This window comes from Cherax quadricarinatus, chromosome 79, assembly GCF_038502225.1.
Source record: "Cherax quadricarinatus isolate ZL_2023a chromosome 79, ASM3850222v1, whole genome shotgun sequence".
In the NCBI taxonomy this organism is placed as follows: domain Eukaryota; kingdom Metazoa; phylum Arthropoda; class Malacostraca; order Decapoda; family Parastacidae; genus Cherax; species Cherax quadricarinatus.
In genome coordinates this window covers 13,398,384-13,417,816 of record NC_091370.1, presented here as the reverse complement: position 1 = coordinate 13,417,816, position 19,433 = coordinate 13,398,384, and the positions used below count along the sequence as shown (strand labels likewise).

At 37.0% G+C, this 19,433-nt stretch overlaps 1 protein-coding gene across 4 annotated transcripts in view; it reads right to left on the bottom strand.

Moving 5' to 3' along the window:
* Positions 1-19,433, bottom strand: part of LOC128702658 (probable ATP-dependent RNA helicase DDX10) — a 554,230-nt gene that overhangs the window by 20,850 nt on the left and 513,947 nt on the right. For 2 of the 4 annotated variants that reach the window (XM_070101951.1, XM_053797010.2), the window contains exons 2-9: positions 14,965-15,130; positions 11,655-11,855; positions 9,564-9,714; positions 8,602-8,723; positions 6,801-6,922; positions 2,846-3,047; positions 1,958-2,120; positions 1,140-1,326 (exon numbers count right to left, since the gene is read on the bottom strand). In XM_070101951.1, coding sequence (XP_069958052.1) covers positions 1,140-1,326; positions 1,958-2,120; positions 2,846-3,047; positions 6,801-6,922; positions 8,602-8,723; positions 9,564-9,714; positions 11,655-11,855; positions 14,965-15,096 — 1,280 coding nt within the window. In that variant the 5' untranslated portion in view covers positions 15,097-15,130. Of the gene's footprint in view, positions 1-1,139; positions 1,327-1,957; positions 2,121-2,845; positions 3,048-6,800; positions 6,923-8,601; positions 8,724-9,563; positions 9,715-11,654; positions 11,856-14,964; positions 15,131-15,264; positions 15,365-19,433 lie in introns of all 4 variants that reach the window. The other 2 variants (XM_053797011.2, XM_053797012.2) reach the window with 2 other exon arrangements.

Here is a 19,433-nt window from a genome sequence, read left to right as displayed (position 1 = left end):
TCCAGGACTCAAGTCCGGCTAACCTGTTATCTAGAGTACCTTTATAAATGTTACCTTGCTTGCACTCCAACAGTATGTCAAATCGTAAAAACCTAAAAGAGAGGAAATACCTTCACTGTCACTCATTCAATAGCTGTCTTGCCAGAAAGTGTGCCCTCTGAACTGCAACATCCTCCCTTTTTCTTTTTTGAATACAAGAACTACTCTCACTACCATTATACTCTGAACAGCATCATTAGTTAAAAGAAATCAGTCTGCCTAGTTCCTCTTTTAATTTAACAAACAAGAGCATCGTTAACATGCAACTTCTATATTTTAAAATAAAATGACTAGTGTTAATAGTACAGTAGAGCTCTTTGTTGCAAGCTACAATCATCCACAACAATGCATAAATAAAATAATTTTGCCTAGTTATTATTTTGATTCAGCATACAACAGTATCTTTTGCATACAGATATTTAATAATAAAATTATTTCAGTGTTATCAGCAATACAAATCTCTCTGGTACAAGTTACATTAAGAACAATGCTATATCTAACAATTAAAACTTACTGCTTTGAAAATATAGTACAGACTCCTTTATCTGAAATTCCAAAATCCGAAAGATTTTCAAGTGTTGACGTAATGCGCCACAAATGGATCATTCAGCGCAAGACATAGTGGATGCTCGATCCTCAGTCTGCTGAACCGAGACAGGCAAACTTTATATTTGTACTAGTGCCAATTTGTTATCAGCAGCACTTACTAATGAATTACCGTGTGTTTCGTGCTCCGTAGTGTGATGATAATGTTGAAAATGTCGAAAAGGCTTACGGGTAATAGTGACAAGAAAGTGAAGAAGCATTTATGTTTATCTATATCACAGAAAGTCAAGGTGTTGGAAAAACTTGAGATTGGTGTAAATGTGAAGCATCTAACCTGAGGAGTTTGATGCATTTATCTTCTTTCTGTAAGCAGTGATAGTTTTTTTTTTTTTTGGTACAGTACCTGTACAATACTGTACAGTGTTTAGACTTGGGTTCCATTTTACAGATGCAAATACACATATTCCAAAATCCCCAAAAATCTGAAATCTGAAACACTGCCGGTATCAAGCATTTCAGATAAAGGATTCTCAACTGTATTTACAAGTACTTACTCTATTTTCTCTATTGGAATATTTTTGGCTCTCAAATCAGCTACCATTGCCTTTTCTTCCGAGGGCATTAACACGAGAATGGCTCTGCCACTTCTAGAGCATCGTGCTGTTCTGCCAACACGGTGAATGTATGTAGTTACATCTTCTGGGCAGTCAACTTGTACCACCCAATCAACTGCTGGAATATCTATGGAGAAACAACTTTCAATAGATATAAAAAAACTCACCTACAAATGCTTCTCATTCCAATGTGTCAGTGCTGTAAACAGGACACTATGTGGCCAATTGATAGTACAGTGGACCCCCAGTTAACGATACTTTTTCACTCCAGAAGTATGTTCAGGTGCCAGTACTGACCGAATTTGTTCCCATAAGAAATATTGTGAAGTAGATTAGTCCATTTCAGACCCCCAAACATACACGTACAAACGCACTTACATAAATACACTTACATAATTGGTCGCATTCGGAGGTAATCGTTATGCGGGGGTCCACTGTACTTTACTGGATGGATGGCCAAATTTCAGCATTTTTAATAGCTATGCCACAGTGTGTGAGGTCTCTCTATGATCATCAATCAACACCTAGCAAGATGCACTATTAAAAGACTAGAATGGCAGGAGAAAGAGACCTTGGCCAAATAAAAATAATGGAATCATTGATACAGATGGGAATTATAAAACAATTCATGCAAGTGCTGTACATCTGAAAGCAGGCGATAAGAATAACAGACCCTGTAATAAAAAATGCATTAGTATTTATCATTTATTAACCAGTTTTGTAAAAACCGTGAGCCATACATATTTACTGAAACTTACCAAGACCTCTTGCAGCAACATCTGTTGCAAAGAGAACAGCAGTTTTTTTCTTGCAAAAGTCATCGTAAACTGCCATTCGCCTTAGCTGATGCATTGATCCACGAAGACTCATTACTGATAAGCCAGGATGAAGCTTACAGAACATGTTGAACATGTACTGTACCTGAAAAACAAAGATGAAGTATTATGACTTCAACTTTAAACCAATTTTACAAAGAAGCCAAATATAATAAATTTACTTGGAGGTTGTTCCGGAGGTCATCGCTCCCGCAGCCTGATCTTTGACCAGGCCTCCCAGTAAATCAAAGCCTGATCAACCAGGCTGTTACTGTTGGGAGCATGTAATTCAACATATGAACCAGCCTGGCTGGCTGGGTACTGACTTTAGGTATCTGTCCATTTCCCTCTTGAAGGCAGCTACACAATCCCATGATTTTTTATTATTTAGTCTTAAAAATAAACCAACAGTTCAATTTAAGGCAGGCAAAACTGCAAAGCTAGAAAATATACGAAGAGCTTTCAGTACCTGTATTAATTTAGCCATATAAATTATTGAGAATGCTTAGAATCCATTAAATTATATTGTGATTACAGTAGCTGAATGTCTCTTAAATTACTAAAGGAGACTTAAGAGATATTTGTGCAACACTTGGGTATCTTTACTCTGGAAATGTTTTGCCAGCCAGTGGCTTCTTCAGTCCAATGCAGAGAAAGGTGGAAGTCGAGGAGGAGTAGTTGGAAGTAATCAGTCCTTCAGCCTGCACTGGACTGAAGAAACCACTGGCTGGCAAAATGTTTCTAGAATAAAAATACCCAAATGTTGCACAAGTGTCTTATTTATTAACTTGTCAATTTTCTAATCCATTTTATCCATGTAAGGAGACTTACTTGTTTACACGTAGCTAGAAATACCAGAATCTTGTATTTCCTGTGATGTCTGATAAATGACCAAAGGAAGGTAAATTTCTCATGAGCATCACAAACAACGTAACTCTCATGCAAACTCTTTGGCGTGGAAGTCTTTGAATGTTCATGGACCGAACAAAACACAGGATTCTTGCAGCCGGCACGAATTAAGTCCTTTACATCTCTGTAAAAGAAGCTTTCGTTAATTCTTCGTTTTAAATACACATGATAATCTTTTAACCCCTTAACTGAGACCAATGTAGATGACAAGGATGTGTCCTACATACCATACCACGGGCGGGGATAGAACCCGCGATCAGAGTCTCAAAACTCCAGACAGTCTGGAGTTTTGAGACTCTCTGATCAGGGGTTCTATCCTCGCCTGTGGTATGGTTTGTTTGCAATCGTGTCATTACAATTTTGTGAGTCATGTGTCCTACATGCTAGTACATACAATTTTTTGTGACTTCGGATATACCACTTGCCAATATTTTTGACCGCAACATAGTTATTTGGGTCTCTTACAACCTCTTCATGCCTTTTAAAAAAATTTAAGGCCATGCAGGTCTACACAGTGCATTATGGGTAACACTGCCTAATAAGCATAAGTGACTGATGAAACTAGGACCTGTTGTTCCACCAACAGTTTCCCTACCTGCAGTCTGTGGAATTGGCAGGAAGATGATGTTTTTCATCCCAAATTTATTACAGTTTCAAGATACTGTCAGTGGAATTCTGCCAAAAAGCACACCAGTATTTACTTTCAGCCTAGGATTACCCAATACATACAGTCATATTTCAATAAAAATTATATCTTGAACAATTGTAATATTATAAGATTTCCTTTAAAATAAGTTTTACAGTGATTTTCAAAGCACACAAGTGTTACAGACACAGAAATTACATTATGTTATATAACCCAGGATACTACCTGAATCTGGTGTATAAATATAATAACAAAATAATTAACCTAGGATAATCTAACATGGTCAAACAACATGACATTTCCACATTTTAAGAAGAATTACATAATGAAACAATTGTAATATTATAGGTATTCCTTTTACAGTGCTAGAATTCCAAAGCAGTAAAAAACATAAGATAAATCATTTTCTTTCACCAATTTATAAGGCATATTCCAAGTAGAGCAATGTCAGGCTATGCATTTCCCTATGTTTATAGTATTAAAACACCTTGCAACACATCTAATAAAAGAAACTAAAGTACATAGTGTTAAGACACTGAAAGCAATAAAAATAAAAAACAATCATAATATGACATCAACAAATTACGTATAGAATTTAAATATTGCTGGTGCATTTACGGCAGTGTTGCTGACAAGGGATAATTTTTTGTCAGCTTAAACACATCATATTGTCTCTTGCCTTCATTAGATTTTATTCCTTTTGTAACTTTTAAAAATACTCGCTTTCAGGGAAAAAAACTTGTTTGTTTTTCAAAATTTTGACACACACAGACAGGAAATTTAATTTCCGAGTATGTCACAGCTAAAGGGTTAAATAAAAAAATGTGTCAGTTCTAAACAGATTACAATGCTTGAATTAAATTGATCTATTTCAAAATGAACAGAAATTGTTTGTTATATACAAGGACTTTCATTTTTCTTTTTAGGTCACCCTGCCTTGGTGGGATATGGTCGGTTTGATGAAAAAAATGTACAAGGAGGCTGAAGGCAGTAGAGAAGTCAGATCTGAGAGCAATGTAAGGTGTGAACATTATGTAGAGACTTTTGAACATGAAGATCATAAGATGGTGTGGGATTACCAATTATAATTTATAGTGTAGAGATGGCTTGAGTATACAGAGGATGAAGAAAAAAGGAAGATAACTATGAGAATATATAAATCTGTGGAGGAAATATAAGGGTTGTCTCAGGAAGGGTTGAAGGAAGGGCTAAATGAGGTTTTGAGTGCTAGGGGCTTGAATATCCATCAGCCTTGTGTGTGTTAGATTGGAGTGAATGGAAACAAGTGGCTTTTGTGGCTAGATGTGCTGTTGGATTGTGAGCAAGGTAACATATCTTAAAGGATTCAGCATTAGTTGGACTTTAGTCCTGGAGGTGGGATGTACAGTGCCTGCACTCTGAAGGATGGATGGGGAAACTGCAGGGTGGAGGGTCATTTGAATTGTAATGTTTGCATGTTTCTTACAAGAGTGCTATTAAATGCATTCCCTTTTTTTGGGTCACTCTACTTCATTGGGGGGATTGGCTGGTGAAAAAAAAAATAATAATGGGGTGGCTTAGTGGGAATGAAGCCCCCAAGCCATCTCGTGGCATTGCCACTGTTGCCAACCTACCACTTCATTGTTGATTGCCTCGTTGACGAGGAATTCAATAATGAAACTTCGGTATGTCCAAAGACAATGCTCTACATGTAATCAATTTGTAAAGAAACTCTACACAAGGGAAAGCCTTTACTGTAGCCAATGTTTGTATAGGATGAGGATTAGCAAGTCATGACAAAGCACATCCCAGGCAAAACATCTAAAATAAAGATGAATAAGTCTCAATACCATGGCTGAAACAATAAATGTTTGTACAGTATGTTGTTTCTTGAGTTATAGCCAAATTTCAGTTTCTTCACACAGCTAAGAAATATCTGAACACTTGACACTGTTCCAGACATTTTGGTGTTGAATTTCTGATTATTACAGTATATTTATAAGTTAGGAGGAGGTGCGGGATTACCAAAACTGTTGTCCAGAGGGCTGAGGAAGGGTTTTTGAGGTGGTTCGGACATGTAGAGAGAATGGAGCGAAACAGAATGACTTCAAGAGTGTATCAGTCTGTACTGGAAGGAAGGCGGGGTAGGGGTCGGCCTAGGAAAGGTTGGAGGGAGGGGGTAAAGGAGGTTTTGTGTGCGAGGGGCTTGGACTTCCAGCAGGCATGCGTGAGCGTGTTTGATAGGAGTGAATGGAGAGTTAGTTTAATATGTTTATTATGCACCCCATACCCATCCTGTGGGCGGTAGTCAAAAGATTACAGAGGTACATAATTGGTCCAGGGACTGGACTCCAAAGTTTTGATAGCTGAGCAAGTTACAGAGGTAATGAATTCACAATTTACAAAGGTAATGAACTCACAATTTACAAAGGTAATGAACTCCAGGTAGGTCTAGTCACAATCATGACAAGTTACAAAGGTATTTACAGATTACAGAGGTACGTAATGGGTCCAGGGACTGGGCTCCCAAAGTTGAATGGAGACAAATGGTTTTTAATACTTGACGTGCTGTTGGAGTGTGAGCAAAGTAACATTTATGAAGGGGTTCAGAGAAACCGGCAGGCCGGACTTGAGTCCTGGAGATGGGAAGTACAGTGCCTGCACTCTGAAGGAGGGGTGTTAATGTTGCAGTTTAAAAACTGTAGTGTAAAGCACCCTTCTGGCAAGACAGTGATGGAGTGAATGATGGTGAAAGTTTTTCTTTTTTGGGCCACCCTGCCTTGGTGGGAATCGGCCAGTGTGATAATAAAAAAAAAATATTTATAGGGAAGCACTAAACCCATATGGGAGGTAAGGTTTGTTCCAAGTTACAGGGGAGAAGGGGAACTCTAATTCCTTGAGTCAAGAGCCCTTTACCAGCAACAAGGTACCACCCTCGAAAGGTCAAATTAACTGACCACCTGACTGCCATATTACTAAAGGAGGTCAAATTAACTGACCACCTGACTGCCATATTACTAAAGGAGGTCAAATTAACTGACCACCTGACTGCCATATTACTAAAGGAGGTCAAATTAACTGACCACCTGACTGCCATATTACTAAAGGAGGTCAAATTAACTGACCACCTGACTGCCTCATTACTGAAGTTTTATTCTAGTTTCCCATTCATTTTACATCCCAAGTCAGTTATAATTCCATAAAGCAGCTGTTAATTTTTAACTACATCTTTGCATGGAGTTTTGTACTTACCTGGTCTGTGTTGCAGAAAACAAAAGTGTCTGCCGCTCACATGACAATTCTTCAAAAATGCAATTCATGGTGTCAGCAAACCCCATGGAGAGGCACTGGTCAGCCTCATCCAGTATCAGCATCTGTTGTACAAAATAGCAAGAATAGAATAACAAATTCTAGGTAGTAAGTTGGTAGACAGCAACTACCCAGTAAGGTACTACTGTCCTGCCAAGTGAGTGTAAAACAGAAGCCTGATGGTAGGATTGTTGGTGTCATTTCTGTCTCGTAAACATGCAAGTTTTCAGGTACATCTTGCTACTTCTACTTACACTTAGGTCACACTACACATGCATGTACAAGCATATATATACACACCCTTCTGGGTTTTCTTCTATTTTTCTTACTAGTTCTTGTTCTTGTTTATTTCCACTTACATATCTCCATGGGGAAGTGGAACAGAATTCTTCCTCCGTGAGCTATGCGTGTTGTAAGAGGCGACTAAAATGCCGGGATCAGGGGGCTAGTAGCCCCTTCTTTTACATTTAGTAATATATACAGGAGAAACTTTTGTTTTTCCTTTTGGGCCACCCTGCCTCGGTGGGATACGGCAGGTGTGTTGAAGAAAGAAAGAAGAATAACAAATATCTTATCCAATAGCTTTAAAAATGTTGTCAAACTCATTATGCCAATATTAGCACTTATTATATTCAAAAAAATAATCAGTACCTTCAGTATTTTATTACACAAATAAAGTTAAGCAGCAAAGTTTCTAATGAAACATTAACAAAGGTATGTGTTTTTTTTTTTTTTTCAACAAGTCAGTCGTCTCCCACCGAGGCAGGGTGACCCAAAAAAGAAAGAAAATCCCCAAAAAGAAAATACTTTCATCATCATTCAACACTTTCACCACACTCACACATTATCACTGCTTTTGCAGAGGTGCTCAGAATACAACAGTTTAGAAGCATATACGTATAAAGATACACAACATATCCCTCCAAACTGCCAATATCCCAAACCCCTCCTTTAAAGTGCAGGCATTGTACTTCCCATTTCCAGGACTCAAGTCCGACTATATGAAAATATAGTAGTAGGTTGGTAGACAGCAACCACCCAGGGAGGTACTAGCGTCCTGCCAAGTGAGTGTAAAACGAAAGCCTGTAATTGTTTTACATGATGGTAGGATTGCTGGTGTCTTTTGTCTGTCTCATAAATATGCAAGATTACAGGTACGTCTTGCTACTTCTACTTACACTTAGGTCACACTATACATACATGTACACGTTTATTTATACACACTCATCTGAGTTTTCTTTGATTTTATCTTAATAGTTCTTGGTCTTATTACTTTTCCTTTTATATCCATGGGGAAGTGGAATAAGAATCTTTCCTCCGTAAGCCATGCGTGTTGTAAAAGTCAACTAAAATGCCGGGAACAATGGGCTAGTAACCCCTTTTCCTGTAAAGATTACTAAAAAGAATAAGAAGTGTGTGGTTATCATATTTATATGAAACTCGTGACACTCACTAACAATGAAAAACAAGAAAGTGTAAATCAACAAGTTATTCCTCAAGAAACAAACAAAAGGAAACATAATTAGTAAAGAGAAAAGGAGAAAAGAAAGACAAAGCATAGGAAAATTCCATGAAAAGGCAATGTAATCATGAAATATACAATTTTTTCAGCATGTTAATTATATGCCAATTCTTTTTACCAGAATCCATAAATTTTCTAAAGGCAAACTACTGCACCAGCAACCACACTAATGTAAATTCAAATAATAAATGTAAGAACCACCAAAGTAATTTAGTATCTTACTTGCACATTATCTGCCACAAACTCAGGGTTTTCTGTCATGTGTTGCAGGATACGCCCTGGTGTGCAGATCAAAATGTTGCAGGAGCTGACACGATTCCACTCGAACTTTAAATCTTTCCCACCTTAATAAGAAAAAATATATAATGCTAGTAATGTACTGAGGCTCTGTTATAAGAGGGTAGTCATTAAAGGGAATAAGAAACATTTGACAGAAAATTTTCCTTCACTGTGAAAAAGATTTAAAAAATCTGAGGAGGGAGGAGGGTGTGAAGAAAGGTAGGCATTCAAAGTTATTTACATATAAATGGCTTTCATTAAAAAATCCCCCCGCCAAGAAAATAGGGGAGAGGGGAGCTCTTGATGCCAGAAACGGGTTCTTGATGCCAGAAATGGGTTCCCGATGCCATCAACCGGCTCCTGATGCCAGCGAAAGGTTTCTGATGCCAGAAACAAGTTCCTTATGTCAGTAATGGATTCCTGATGCCAGTAAGAGGCTCCTGATGCCAGAAATGGGTTCCTGATGCCAGTAACGAGTTCCTGATGCCAGTAACGGATTCCTGATGCCAGTAACAGGCTCCTGATGCCAGTAACAGGATCCTGATGCCAGTAACAGGTTCCTGATGCTAGTAATAGGCTCTTGATACAATAGTTAGATGGGTTTTCCCCTTCCTTGTATTGAACATTCCCCAAGGCACTATATGACCCCCATAGGCCTAGTGGTCTCCCCTAAATTTAAAATCACTAAAAGTTAAAAAAAAAAAAAATAGTTCTCTCATGCTTAATTAACAGAACTTACCACAAAACTAAAAAGATTCATTTAGAAGTTCCTGTGATTTTTTAAATCTCCATATGCAGGAAAAGAATCTGTTGCTAAGGATATATTTTGCAACTAAGAAAGTTTATGATGTACAGTATATCTGACCCAAAATTAGCATACATAATAAAAAATTAAACATAATTACCAATCACAAGACCAGCAGAAAAATCATGTTCTTTTCCTACTTTCTTCAGCACCTCGAAAATCTGATAGGCCAATTCTCGTGTTGGAGTGATGACCAGAACTCCCAATCCATCCATAGGTGACCATCTTTTGCAGTACAACATTTCCAAAAGCTAAGATATAAAAACAGTATTGGTTATACAAAATGAGGTAACATACATCCATTAAATTATAGAAGGAAGTACCTGTATATACTTTCCCAAGTCTGAGGTGCTAAAACACCTAAAGTCACGAGAAAGTAGTGTACATATTGTTAAACATAAAATCAATAAAAAACTGAAAATCTGGCAACACACAGCCTCTCCTCAATGATGGAGTTCCGTTCCTAAGACCACGTCAGTAAACAAATTCGTCGTTAAGCAAGGAGCACACTATAATGGTAGTGGGTTTGTCAACCATTTTTGATATTGTTTTAATGTCACCTCTGCACCATTTATAACATTTTTAGTATATTTTTAAATGTTTATACAGTAGTGTACTGTACAGCCTCTCCTCACTTAGCGATGTACTCGTTTACTGACGCTTTGGACTTATGATGGGCTCTCTGACCAGTATTCATACTTAAATAATGAATATTAGAGCTGATTTCCTCTATTCTATTTCAATATACAGTACACAACTCTATAAATATTTAAAAATATACCAGAAATGTTATAAATACTGCAAATGTGACATTAAAACATCACAGATGGTTGACACCAACTCACTACTATTATAGTATGCTTGTCACTTAGCAGTGAATTCGTTTAACGATGTGGTCTCAGGAACGGAACTCCATCGTTAATTTAGGAGAGGTTGTATATTGCAATAAACAAAATAAAGAAAATCAGCTCTCATATACGTTATTTAAGTAAACATAGTGGTCAGAGAGCCCATCGTAAGTCTGAGTTGTCGGTAAACAAGTACATCGCTAAGCGAGGAGAGGCTGTGATAAATTGTAAAATGTAAATATCACCGTTGCATTCACATCACCATTGCTGTCGGGTGATTTTTTTTTTTTTGCCAACTTCAACACACCATAAAATCATTTTTGCCAGATTCAATTTAAAATATTTTAATCTTATTCAATTTATAAAAATGAGCTCTTTCAATCTGTAAGGAAAAAAAATGTTTCCCCAAATCTTGCTATACAACTTCTTAATTGTGGGTATGCCACAGTTAAGGGGTTAAATGTATGTTAAAAAAAAAAAGGGGGGGGGGACCACATCAGAGTACAGCTGTACTAGTCCTTTTCTATGGGTGTGATACATGATCTCTGAATGCTGAAGCAAGGAGGAGGGTGGTAGTGGAACAAACAATATTTGGTGTGAACATTACGAGTTGATGAGAAGCAAACTGATGAGCCCATCAGCCAGCAAGAATTGTGTTTCCTATACCAAAATATTTGTCTTTCTTTCAAGTATCGCATACACCACTTAGATTGCCAAGATTGTCCAGGAGGAATATTTCCCTGATGAAGAGAACACAAGGATCTCTCTTTCACTCCCTCCCTTCCCCAACTTCCTTGACATCAAAACTTCCTGCACTTCTGACTATCAAAGTCTAAGAATCTTCAATGCAATTCAGTGCAGATATAGTTAAATGATTCTTTTGAACTTTAACAGCCCCACCCATCTTTCAGAGTGCAGGTACTCTATTTTCCACCCTTTTTTTTTTTATCCTTGACTCATACTTAGTCTAAGCAGGTAGAAGTAGACAGTTCTTCTCAGCAGACAGCTTCACTGTGGACTTCCAAGTCCTTTGCTATCTGTCTTTCCTATGTACTCCAAATTACTTCAATAATTATGAATTGCAGCACTAACATAAAAATTTAAATGAATACAAAATTATATACAGTAATGCACATCAATACAACAATATACTTTTTTTTAACATGCTTGCCGTCTCCCACAGAGGCAAAGTGACCCAAAAAAGAAACACTTTTGCCATCATTCACGCTATCACTGTCTTGCCAGAGGCATGCAGATATGACAGTTCAGATGTCCCTCCAAACAGCACATATCTCAAACCCATTCCTCAGAGTGCAGGCACTGTACTTCATATGATTACTTACTGGAATTATAAAAGCTAATGTCTTCCCAAAGCCTGTTTTTGCAGCTGCAACCACATCAAATCCACGAAGTGAGAACACCAGAGAATGACGTTGTATTTTGGTGGGGACAAGATAATTTGAATCTTTGAGCCCTTTCAACGTTCTTTTACTTAAGGGCAATTTTGCAAAACTTTGAATTTCATCAGGATTTATTTCACCAAGCTGAAAATAATGAGACATTTAATTAACATTTATTGGAACATTATTTATTGCAATTTATGAGGTAAATGAAAAGGTATTAAATTTTTATTATTATATTGGCATGAGTGCTAAACCCATATGGGTTATACAGCACATGAGGAATGACAGGTAATCAGGGTTGATTCAAGAGGAAAGGTTGCTACCAATTAACAAAAAGAATGAAAAATCACAATACCCTGGCCAAAATAATTCACAAATAACCCACACCAGGAGTGGAAACTTATCATAATGTTTAGGCCCTTCCTCGACCATTGTTGAGTCACAATACCTCGGTGTTCTTCAGTAACACCTAGAGAGAGCTAGGGACACCAAATTATGTTATCAAATTTAACATCCTAAAGACAACATTCATAAAAGATAGCAATTTAATACAGTATCATCTAGTTTTATATAAAATATTGTACACTCAGTGGTCACTTAACTAGGTACAGCCTTCTGGTATTGGGTTGGGCCCTCCTTTGCCCCAAGAGCAGTCTGAATTCATGGTATGAATTCAACAAAGTGCTGGAAACATTCCTTAGAGAATCTGGGTTGTGTTGACATACAGTGGAACCTCGGTTTTCGTGATTAATCGGTTTGAAAAAGTTTGACAAAAACCGAATCGTAAGAAAACGGAAGCAATATTTCCCATAAGAAATAATGAAAATCCAATTAATCCATTCCAGACACCCAAAATATTAACAAAAAATACATTTATATAGAATTTTCTCAAACCATCCTGTCTGGCACCAACAATTCCACAGTCAAAGTTGTACAAGTGTACCCAATAAAGTGGCTACTGAATGTACATATTTTTAATGCACCAGTTGTCCCCCACTGAGGGAGGGTGACCCAAAAATAGAGGAAACACATTCACTGTCATTCAGATGCTGTACTGTCTTGCCTTAAGTGTGTAGACACAACAGTTCAGATAGTCCTCCAAATTGCAACATCCTCACCCATCCTTCAGAGTGTACTTCCCACCTCCAGGGCTTAAGTCCAGCTAACCAATTTCCCCTGAAACCTTTCATAAATGCTACTTTGCTCACACTCCCACAGCATGTCACAAAAACCACTTAACCTAAGCAATACATTTTATATATAATATAAAACTATCATATGACATTTTGAGACTCTTCTGACAATTGAAAATCATAATAAAACATTGTTCAGTTAATATTAATAATGCTGTAATAAGAAATCAGCAACAGCAATGATACAATAATACCAAAAAACAATAATAATAATAATACATAAAAATACTGCTACTACTAGAAATAGCAATACAGTGGACCCCCGGTATTCGATATTAATCCGTTCCTGAGAGCTCATCGAATACCGAAAATATCAAAAAGCGAATCAATTTTCCCCATAAGAAATAATGGAAATCAAATTAATCCGTGCAAGACACCCAAAAGTATGAAAAAATTTTTTTTACCACATGAAATATTAATTTTAATATACACAAACTGAAGAAGACATGCACAGTTACATGACACTTACCTTTATTGAAGATCTGGTGATGACTGATGGGATGGGAGGAGGGGAGAGTGTGGATGGTGTTAGTGTTTAGAAGGGGAATCCCCTTCCATTAGGACTTGAGGTAGCAAGTCCTTTTCCGGGGTTACTTCCCTTCTTCTTTTAATGCCACTAGGACCAGCTTGAGAGTCACTGGACCTCTGTCGCACAACAAATCTGTCCATAGAGCTCTGTACCTCCCGTTCCTTTACGATTTGTCTAAAATGGGCCACAACATTGTCATTGTAATAGTCACCAGCACGGCTTGCAATAGCTGTGTTAGGGTGATTTTCATCCATAAAGGTTTGCAGTTCAACCCACTGTGCACACATTTCCTTAATTTTTGAAGTAGGCACAATGGATTCCACAACTGGCATAGGCTTCTCAGGGTTAGCCCCAAACCCTTCAAAATCTTTCTTAATTTCCATACTAATTCTCACCCTTTTTACCACAGGGTTGGCACTAGAAGCTTTCTTGGGGCCCATGGTGACTTATTTTGCAGAAACAAGCACCAAAAACAGTGATAATATGGAATGTACTGAATGTATCCTTAGATGCGCGCACACTAGCTGGCTTGTAAACACTGGCACACACAGGGCAGTTCAGGCCACACGTGGACATGTCTCGTACGAATCGTATCGAATACCGGGTTTTCAATCGGATACTGAGGCAAAATTTTTGCGTTAAAATGCATCGAATACCGGATTTATCGAATACCGATGCCATCGAATACCGGGGGTCCACTGTAATGTAAAAATAATGACATTAGGAAACAAAACAATACTAGCAGACACAGGTTTAGGATTCCTAGTAATAACATCAGTAAATTAACTAAAAAAATCAACACTGCTAATAACAACAGGATCAAATTAAACAAAAAAAAAAATCAACAATTTGAATGCATGTCAAATAATTTTTATATTTTAAAATGTTTGAATTTCTTTAGTCTCCAAAGTTTTCTGTTCATTTAGGCAGACACCTAAATAATCACTGAGGACAGTGCCCATGTAGTTCCTGTGTGGAAGTGGCCCAGAATGCTGAACATAAATTCTCATTCTAATGGGCTGCAACTGGTTTGGTTGATTCAGAAATTTGTCTATAAGCCATGTGTTTGACAGTGTTCCTTTCCTTGATAACCAGTGCACCAACAACAAGTAACAAGTCAACCCTCTTCTTCCTCTTTGACTTGCTAAAGTGTCTAGGGACAAAGACATATATGATGTTGTCTGGAAAGCCAATCTGTTGGTTACAGAATTTCCCATTATTCTGATCATGGCAATATGATCTCATATCTATACCCCCCTTTTTTTTCCTAGTAACCTTTCAAATCAAGGATTTAATGTTTAACCCTTAAACTGTCCAAACGTAGATCTACGTTCACGTGCATAGCACTCCGACCTTGATTTTCCCCATTTGAAAGCACGTAAAAAAAAAAACGTAGATCTACGTTCAGAGCCTGCCTCACGTCAATGTATATATACGTTTGGACAGTTTAAGGGTTATTGCCTGTCCATATCGAGGTTAGTCCTAGCTAATAAATAAAAATAAGAATTAAGAACTACAATTAACTTACCTCTTTCTTTTTATTTTTTAGATTATTTATCTCTTCCTTTTCCCTTTCATTCTTTTTCTTTTTTTTTTCAAATTTATGTTCTTTAATAGTTTTAAATCTGGGTTTTTTATTTGGATGTTTTTGTCTGTCCATGCCTTATAAACTTTGTTGGACTTGCTGGAACTCTCTGCAAAGTACAAATTAAGGTATAGTACTATTACATGACTGAAATATATGCAATAGTACAAAATAAGATATATATACCAGTAAAAATCTGCACAAAGAATATAAAATCATAATATCATGGCTGGAACATTTTACTAAAATCCTGAACTTAGAAGAAGACTTATATGATGCCACTGCAGACCATCCTGGACCACTGTCATGAGATTCCTCTCCTAACTTCAGATTTTGGGTGAATCTGTAAATACAGTGTGAACTGCAAAATTGGTTTTGGCTCCTTTTTTTTTTAAATTTACAACAAAGTTGTCTTTACAGTGTACACAGGATGTTGCCTATTTTGTAGACAGTACATTAATTAACTATAGTTGTTGGCTGTTACTTGCCACAATTAGGATTTCTAATTTTTGTTTAATATCTTGTAAGATTTAAAATTCTAATTTTTGTAGCACAGTATATCTTGTAAATAAACATTTTACTTGCAGTGACGTACTCATTTACTGACCACTCGGACATATTACCAGCTCTCCAACTAGTATGCAAACCTAAATAATGTATATTAGAGCTGATTTCCTCTATTCTGTTTATTACAGTATACAGTACACTACTGTATAAACATTTAAAAATATACAAGAAATGTTATCTAAAGATGGGTGACAAAAACCCACTACACCAGCACAGTATGCTCCTTGTTTAACGATCAATTCATTTACTGACCTATTCTTTTATTTATTTATTTATTTATTTATTTAGTAATTTGAGCATACATACAGAGGTACAAAAAAATACAGGTAAGAGCAGCATGCCAAAGCCACTTATATGCATAGCATTACGGGCTGGCTTAAAATTAACTTAAGATTAACTAAGCAATGATGAAATCAGTGATAAGACATTATTGTAAACAGATAACTATAAAGCACAAATGAGTATTACAAAGACAGGTCATATGGTTGCATGCATTGCTGTACATTCAGTCGAATGGAGTATTCTGTTAGATTGGGTTTTAGGTTTAACATTTATGTGATATAATTGTGAGAAACATTTAAGATATACAATTTATAAGGTTCAGTTATTCAGTATTTATTTGGTTTTGGGTGAGTAAGTGATCTTTGAGAAGAGACTTGAATTTATAAACAGGTAGTGTTTCTTTTATATTTACAGGTAATGAATTCCAGATTTTAGGGCCTTTTATGTGCATTGAGTTTTTGCATAGCGTGAGATGGACACGAGGAACATCAAAGAGTGATCTGTGCCTTGTGTTATGGTCATGTGTTCTGTTGAGGTTGGCAAGGAGATGTTTGAGGGGAGGGTTAATATCAGAGTTAAGTGTTCTATGTATGTAATAGGTGCAATAATAAGTATGGATGTTTTGTATGGTGAGTAGGTTGAGTGTTTTGAATATTGGTGGAGCATGCTGCATGTAGTGAGAACTTGTTATCATTCTAACTGCAGCCTTTTATTGGGTAATTAGTAGTTTGAGATGGTTAATTGTTGTTGAGCCCCATGCACAAATTTCATAGGTGAGATAGGGGTAAATAAGAGAGTGATAAAGGGCCAGGAGGGCTGACTGTGGAGCACAGTACCGTATCTTCGATAGTATGCCTACAGTCTTGGAAATTTTCTTAGAAATTTGTTGTATATGTGTATGAAATTTGAGTCTATTATCAAGGTGGATTCCTAAGAATTTTCCCTCTGTTAGCTTTGTGATAGGTGATCCGTTTATCATTATGTTAAGAGGGACATCTGTAGCTCTGTTACCAAACTGAATGAAGTAGGTTTTGTCAATGTTTAGTGTAAGTTTGTTAGTCCTCATCCAGGTAGATATTTTCTGTAATTCGGTATTTACAGTATTGGCTAGTGTGACTGGGCTCGGGTGAGAGAAGACGTATGTAGTGTCATCTGCAAATAGTGTGGGTTTGAGTAATTGCGAAGCATTTGGTAGGTCATTTATGTATAGGAGAAAGAGAAGAGGGCCAAGGACACTTCCCTGTGGGACACCAACTGTAATTGGTTGTGCGGAAGAGCTTGCCCCATTTGCGTACACATATTGGCTTCTGTTGCTGAGGTATGACTTGAGGTAGTTGAGGGAGTGCCCTCTTATACCATAGTGTGACAATTTTACGTGGAGCAAGTCATGGTCAACTGTATCAAAAGCTTTACGTAAGTCAATGAAGATCCCCAGTGGGACTTCTTTTTTCTCTATTGCAGTGTATATATGTTCTAGCATGTGTATAATAGCATCATTAGTATTTTTATTAGGCCTGAATCCAAATTGGCAGGGGTTGAGTATGTTTTGGGAGATGAGGTAGGAGTAGATTCGTTTATGAATTAATTTTTCGAAGATTTTTGAGAGAGGGTGTAAATTGGATATTGGCCTATAGTTATTCAACTCTGTTTGGTCTCCTCCTTTATGGATCGGGGTGACCCTTGCTATTTTGAGAACTGTAGGGAAGGTGGAGGATTCAATGGATTTGTTAAAGAGTGTTGCAATGATTGGTGATAGCACTTGTGACACTTTTTTGTATATAAAGGGTGGTAAGGTATTTAAATCTCCTGCCTTGTTTTTTAGTGCGTTGATAATAAGGGAGACTTCGTATGGGTTAGTCGGAGCTAGGAACAGTGTGTTCGGGTAGTTGCCAGTGAGGTAGTCATTTGGTGGGGTATCTGAGCTTGGGATTTTATTGGCAAGGTTTTGTCCTATAGTGGAGAAGAAATCATTGAGTCTGTTTGCTGTTTCTGTTGGTGGGAGTTGGGGTTCATCTGATTTTGCTAATTTTATTTCGCTATTTCGTGATATCTTTTTTGTTCCCAGAATTTCTGATAGGGTTTTCCAGGTCTTTTTTATATCACCTCGTAAGTTGGATAATCTGTTCTCATAATACAATTTTTTTGCCCTTCTTATCAGGCTGGTTAGGATTGACGAGTAACGTTTTGTTTGGTCTCTGGTTATGTGACCCATTCTGTACTGTTTTTCATATCGGTGTTTTGTATTTATGGATTTGAGAATGCTGGGTGTTAGCCAGGGACTGTTCAGTCTCTTAGCTGTCATCTGTTTAGTTTTTTTTAGGGCAGTGCTTGTTATAGAGGTATTGGGTCTTTTTTAGAAAATTATTAAAACATTCGTCAATATCTGTATAGATTTCTAGCTCAGTGTGCCAGTCAATGTTTGTTACTGCTGTTGTGAAGTTATTAATGGCTGCCTCATTGTGAAGTCTGAAGGTGACTTTAGTAGTGTCTTGGGGTAATTTACCAAGAGTTGTTATGAGGAAAGTAGGGTAGTGGTCTGTGGTATTATCTGTAATTATGCCTGATTTTAAAGGGGATATGGTGTTGGTCCAGATGTGGTCAAGTAGGGAAACACTAGTCTCCGTAACTCTTGTAGGTTTTGTTACTGTTGGTAGCAACATGCAGTTACTCATTGTGTTTGTGAATTCAGTAACGTGTGGGTCCTGGTCTTGCAGGAGATTTATATTGAAGTCACCTGAGAGTAGTACGTGATCTTCGTTCATGCATGCATCAGTTATCATACTTCCTAGGTTTTGACTAAATTGGCTAATGTTTGACTGTGGAACTCTGTAGATGTTTATCAATGTGAGAGGTTTTTGTAAGTATTTGGATTTGAATTTAGCTATTATATATTCCCCATGTTCATCCCTTGTGCAAGTATTAGTGATACATTCTAGTTGGTCTGAGTAGTATATAGCTGTGCCATCCCCTTGTTGGTCTGGCCTACAGTTGTGTATGGCTGTGTAACCAGGAATGGCATAGACATCTGTAGTATCAGGCTTTAGCCAGGTTTCAGTTAGTGTAATGATGGACATATTGGCATGCAAGGAATTTAGTAATGCTATGAGGTCATCGTAATGCTTGCTTAAAGATCTGATATTGTAGTTAAAGACAGTTATGTTTTTGTTGGCTCTGAGAAGTGCCTTTGATTGTTCTGCTGTGTAGTAATTACAGTAACTGTTTGATTCATTTAAGTCATTAAATAAGAGGTTGGTATCAGGATCAATGCTTGTAATCATAAGATTTGTAGTGAATCTATAGTTAGAATTAAGTATAAAACAAAGTAAATATTCTAAAGCTAAAAAATAGCACCTGAATTATTTAACAAATGTAAAAATAATGAGCTAAGGTAGTTTTTTAAAGCTAAAATAAAGGAGACAATATAAAAGGGACTAAAATAATTTGTGGTGAACAAATAAAGTGATGATCAAATAATGGAGCTTGGGAATATGATAGTAGGTAGTACTTTAAAGGTAATTCTTGAAAGTTAGAATTATAATATAAAATTATAATATAAAAGGGAC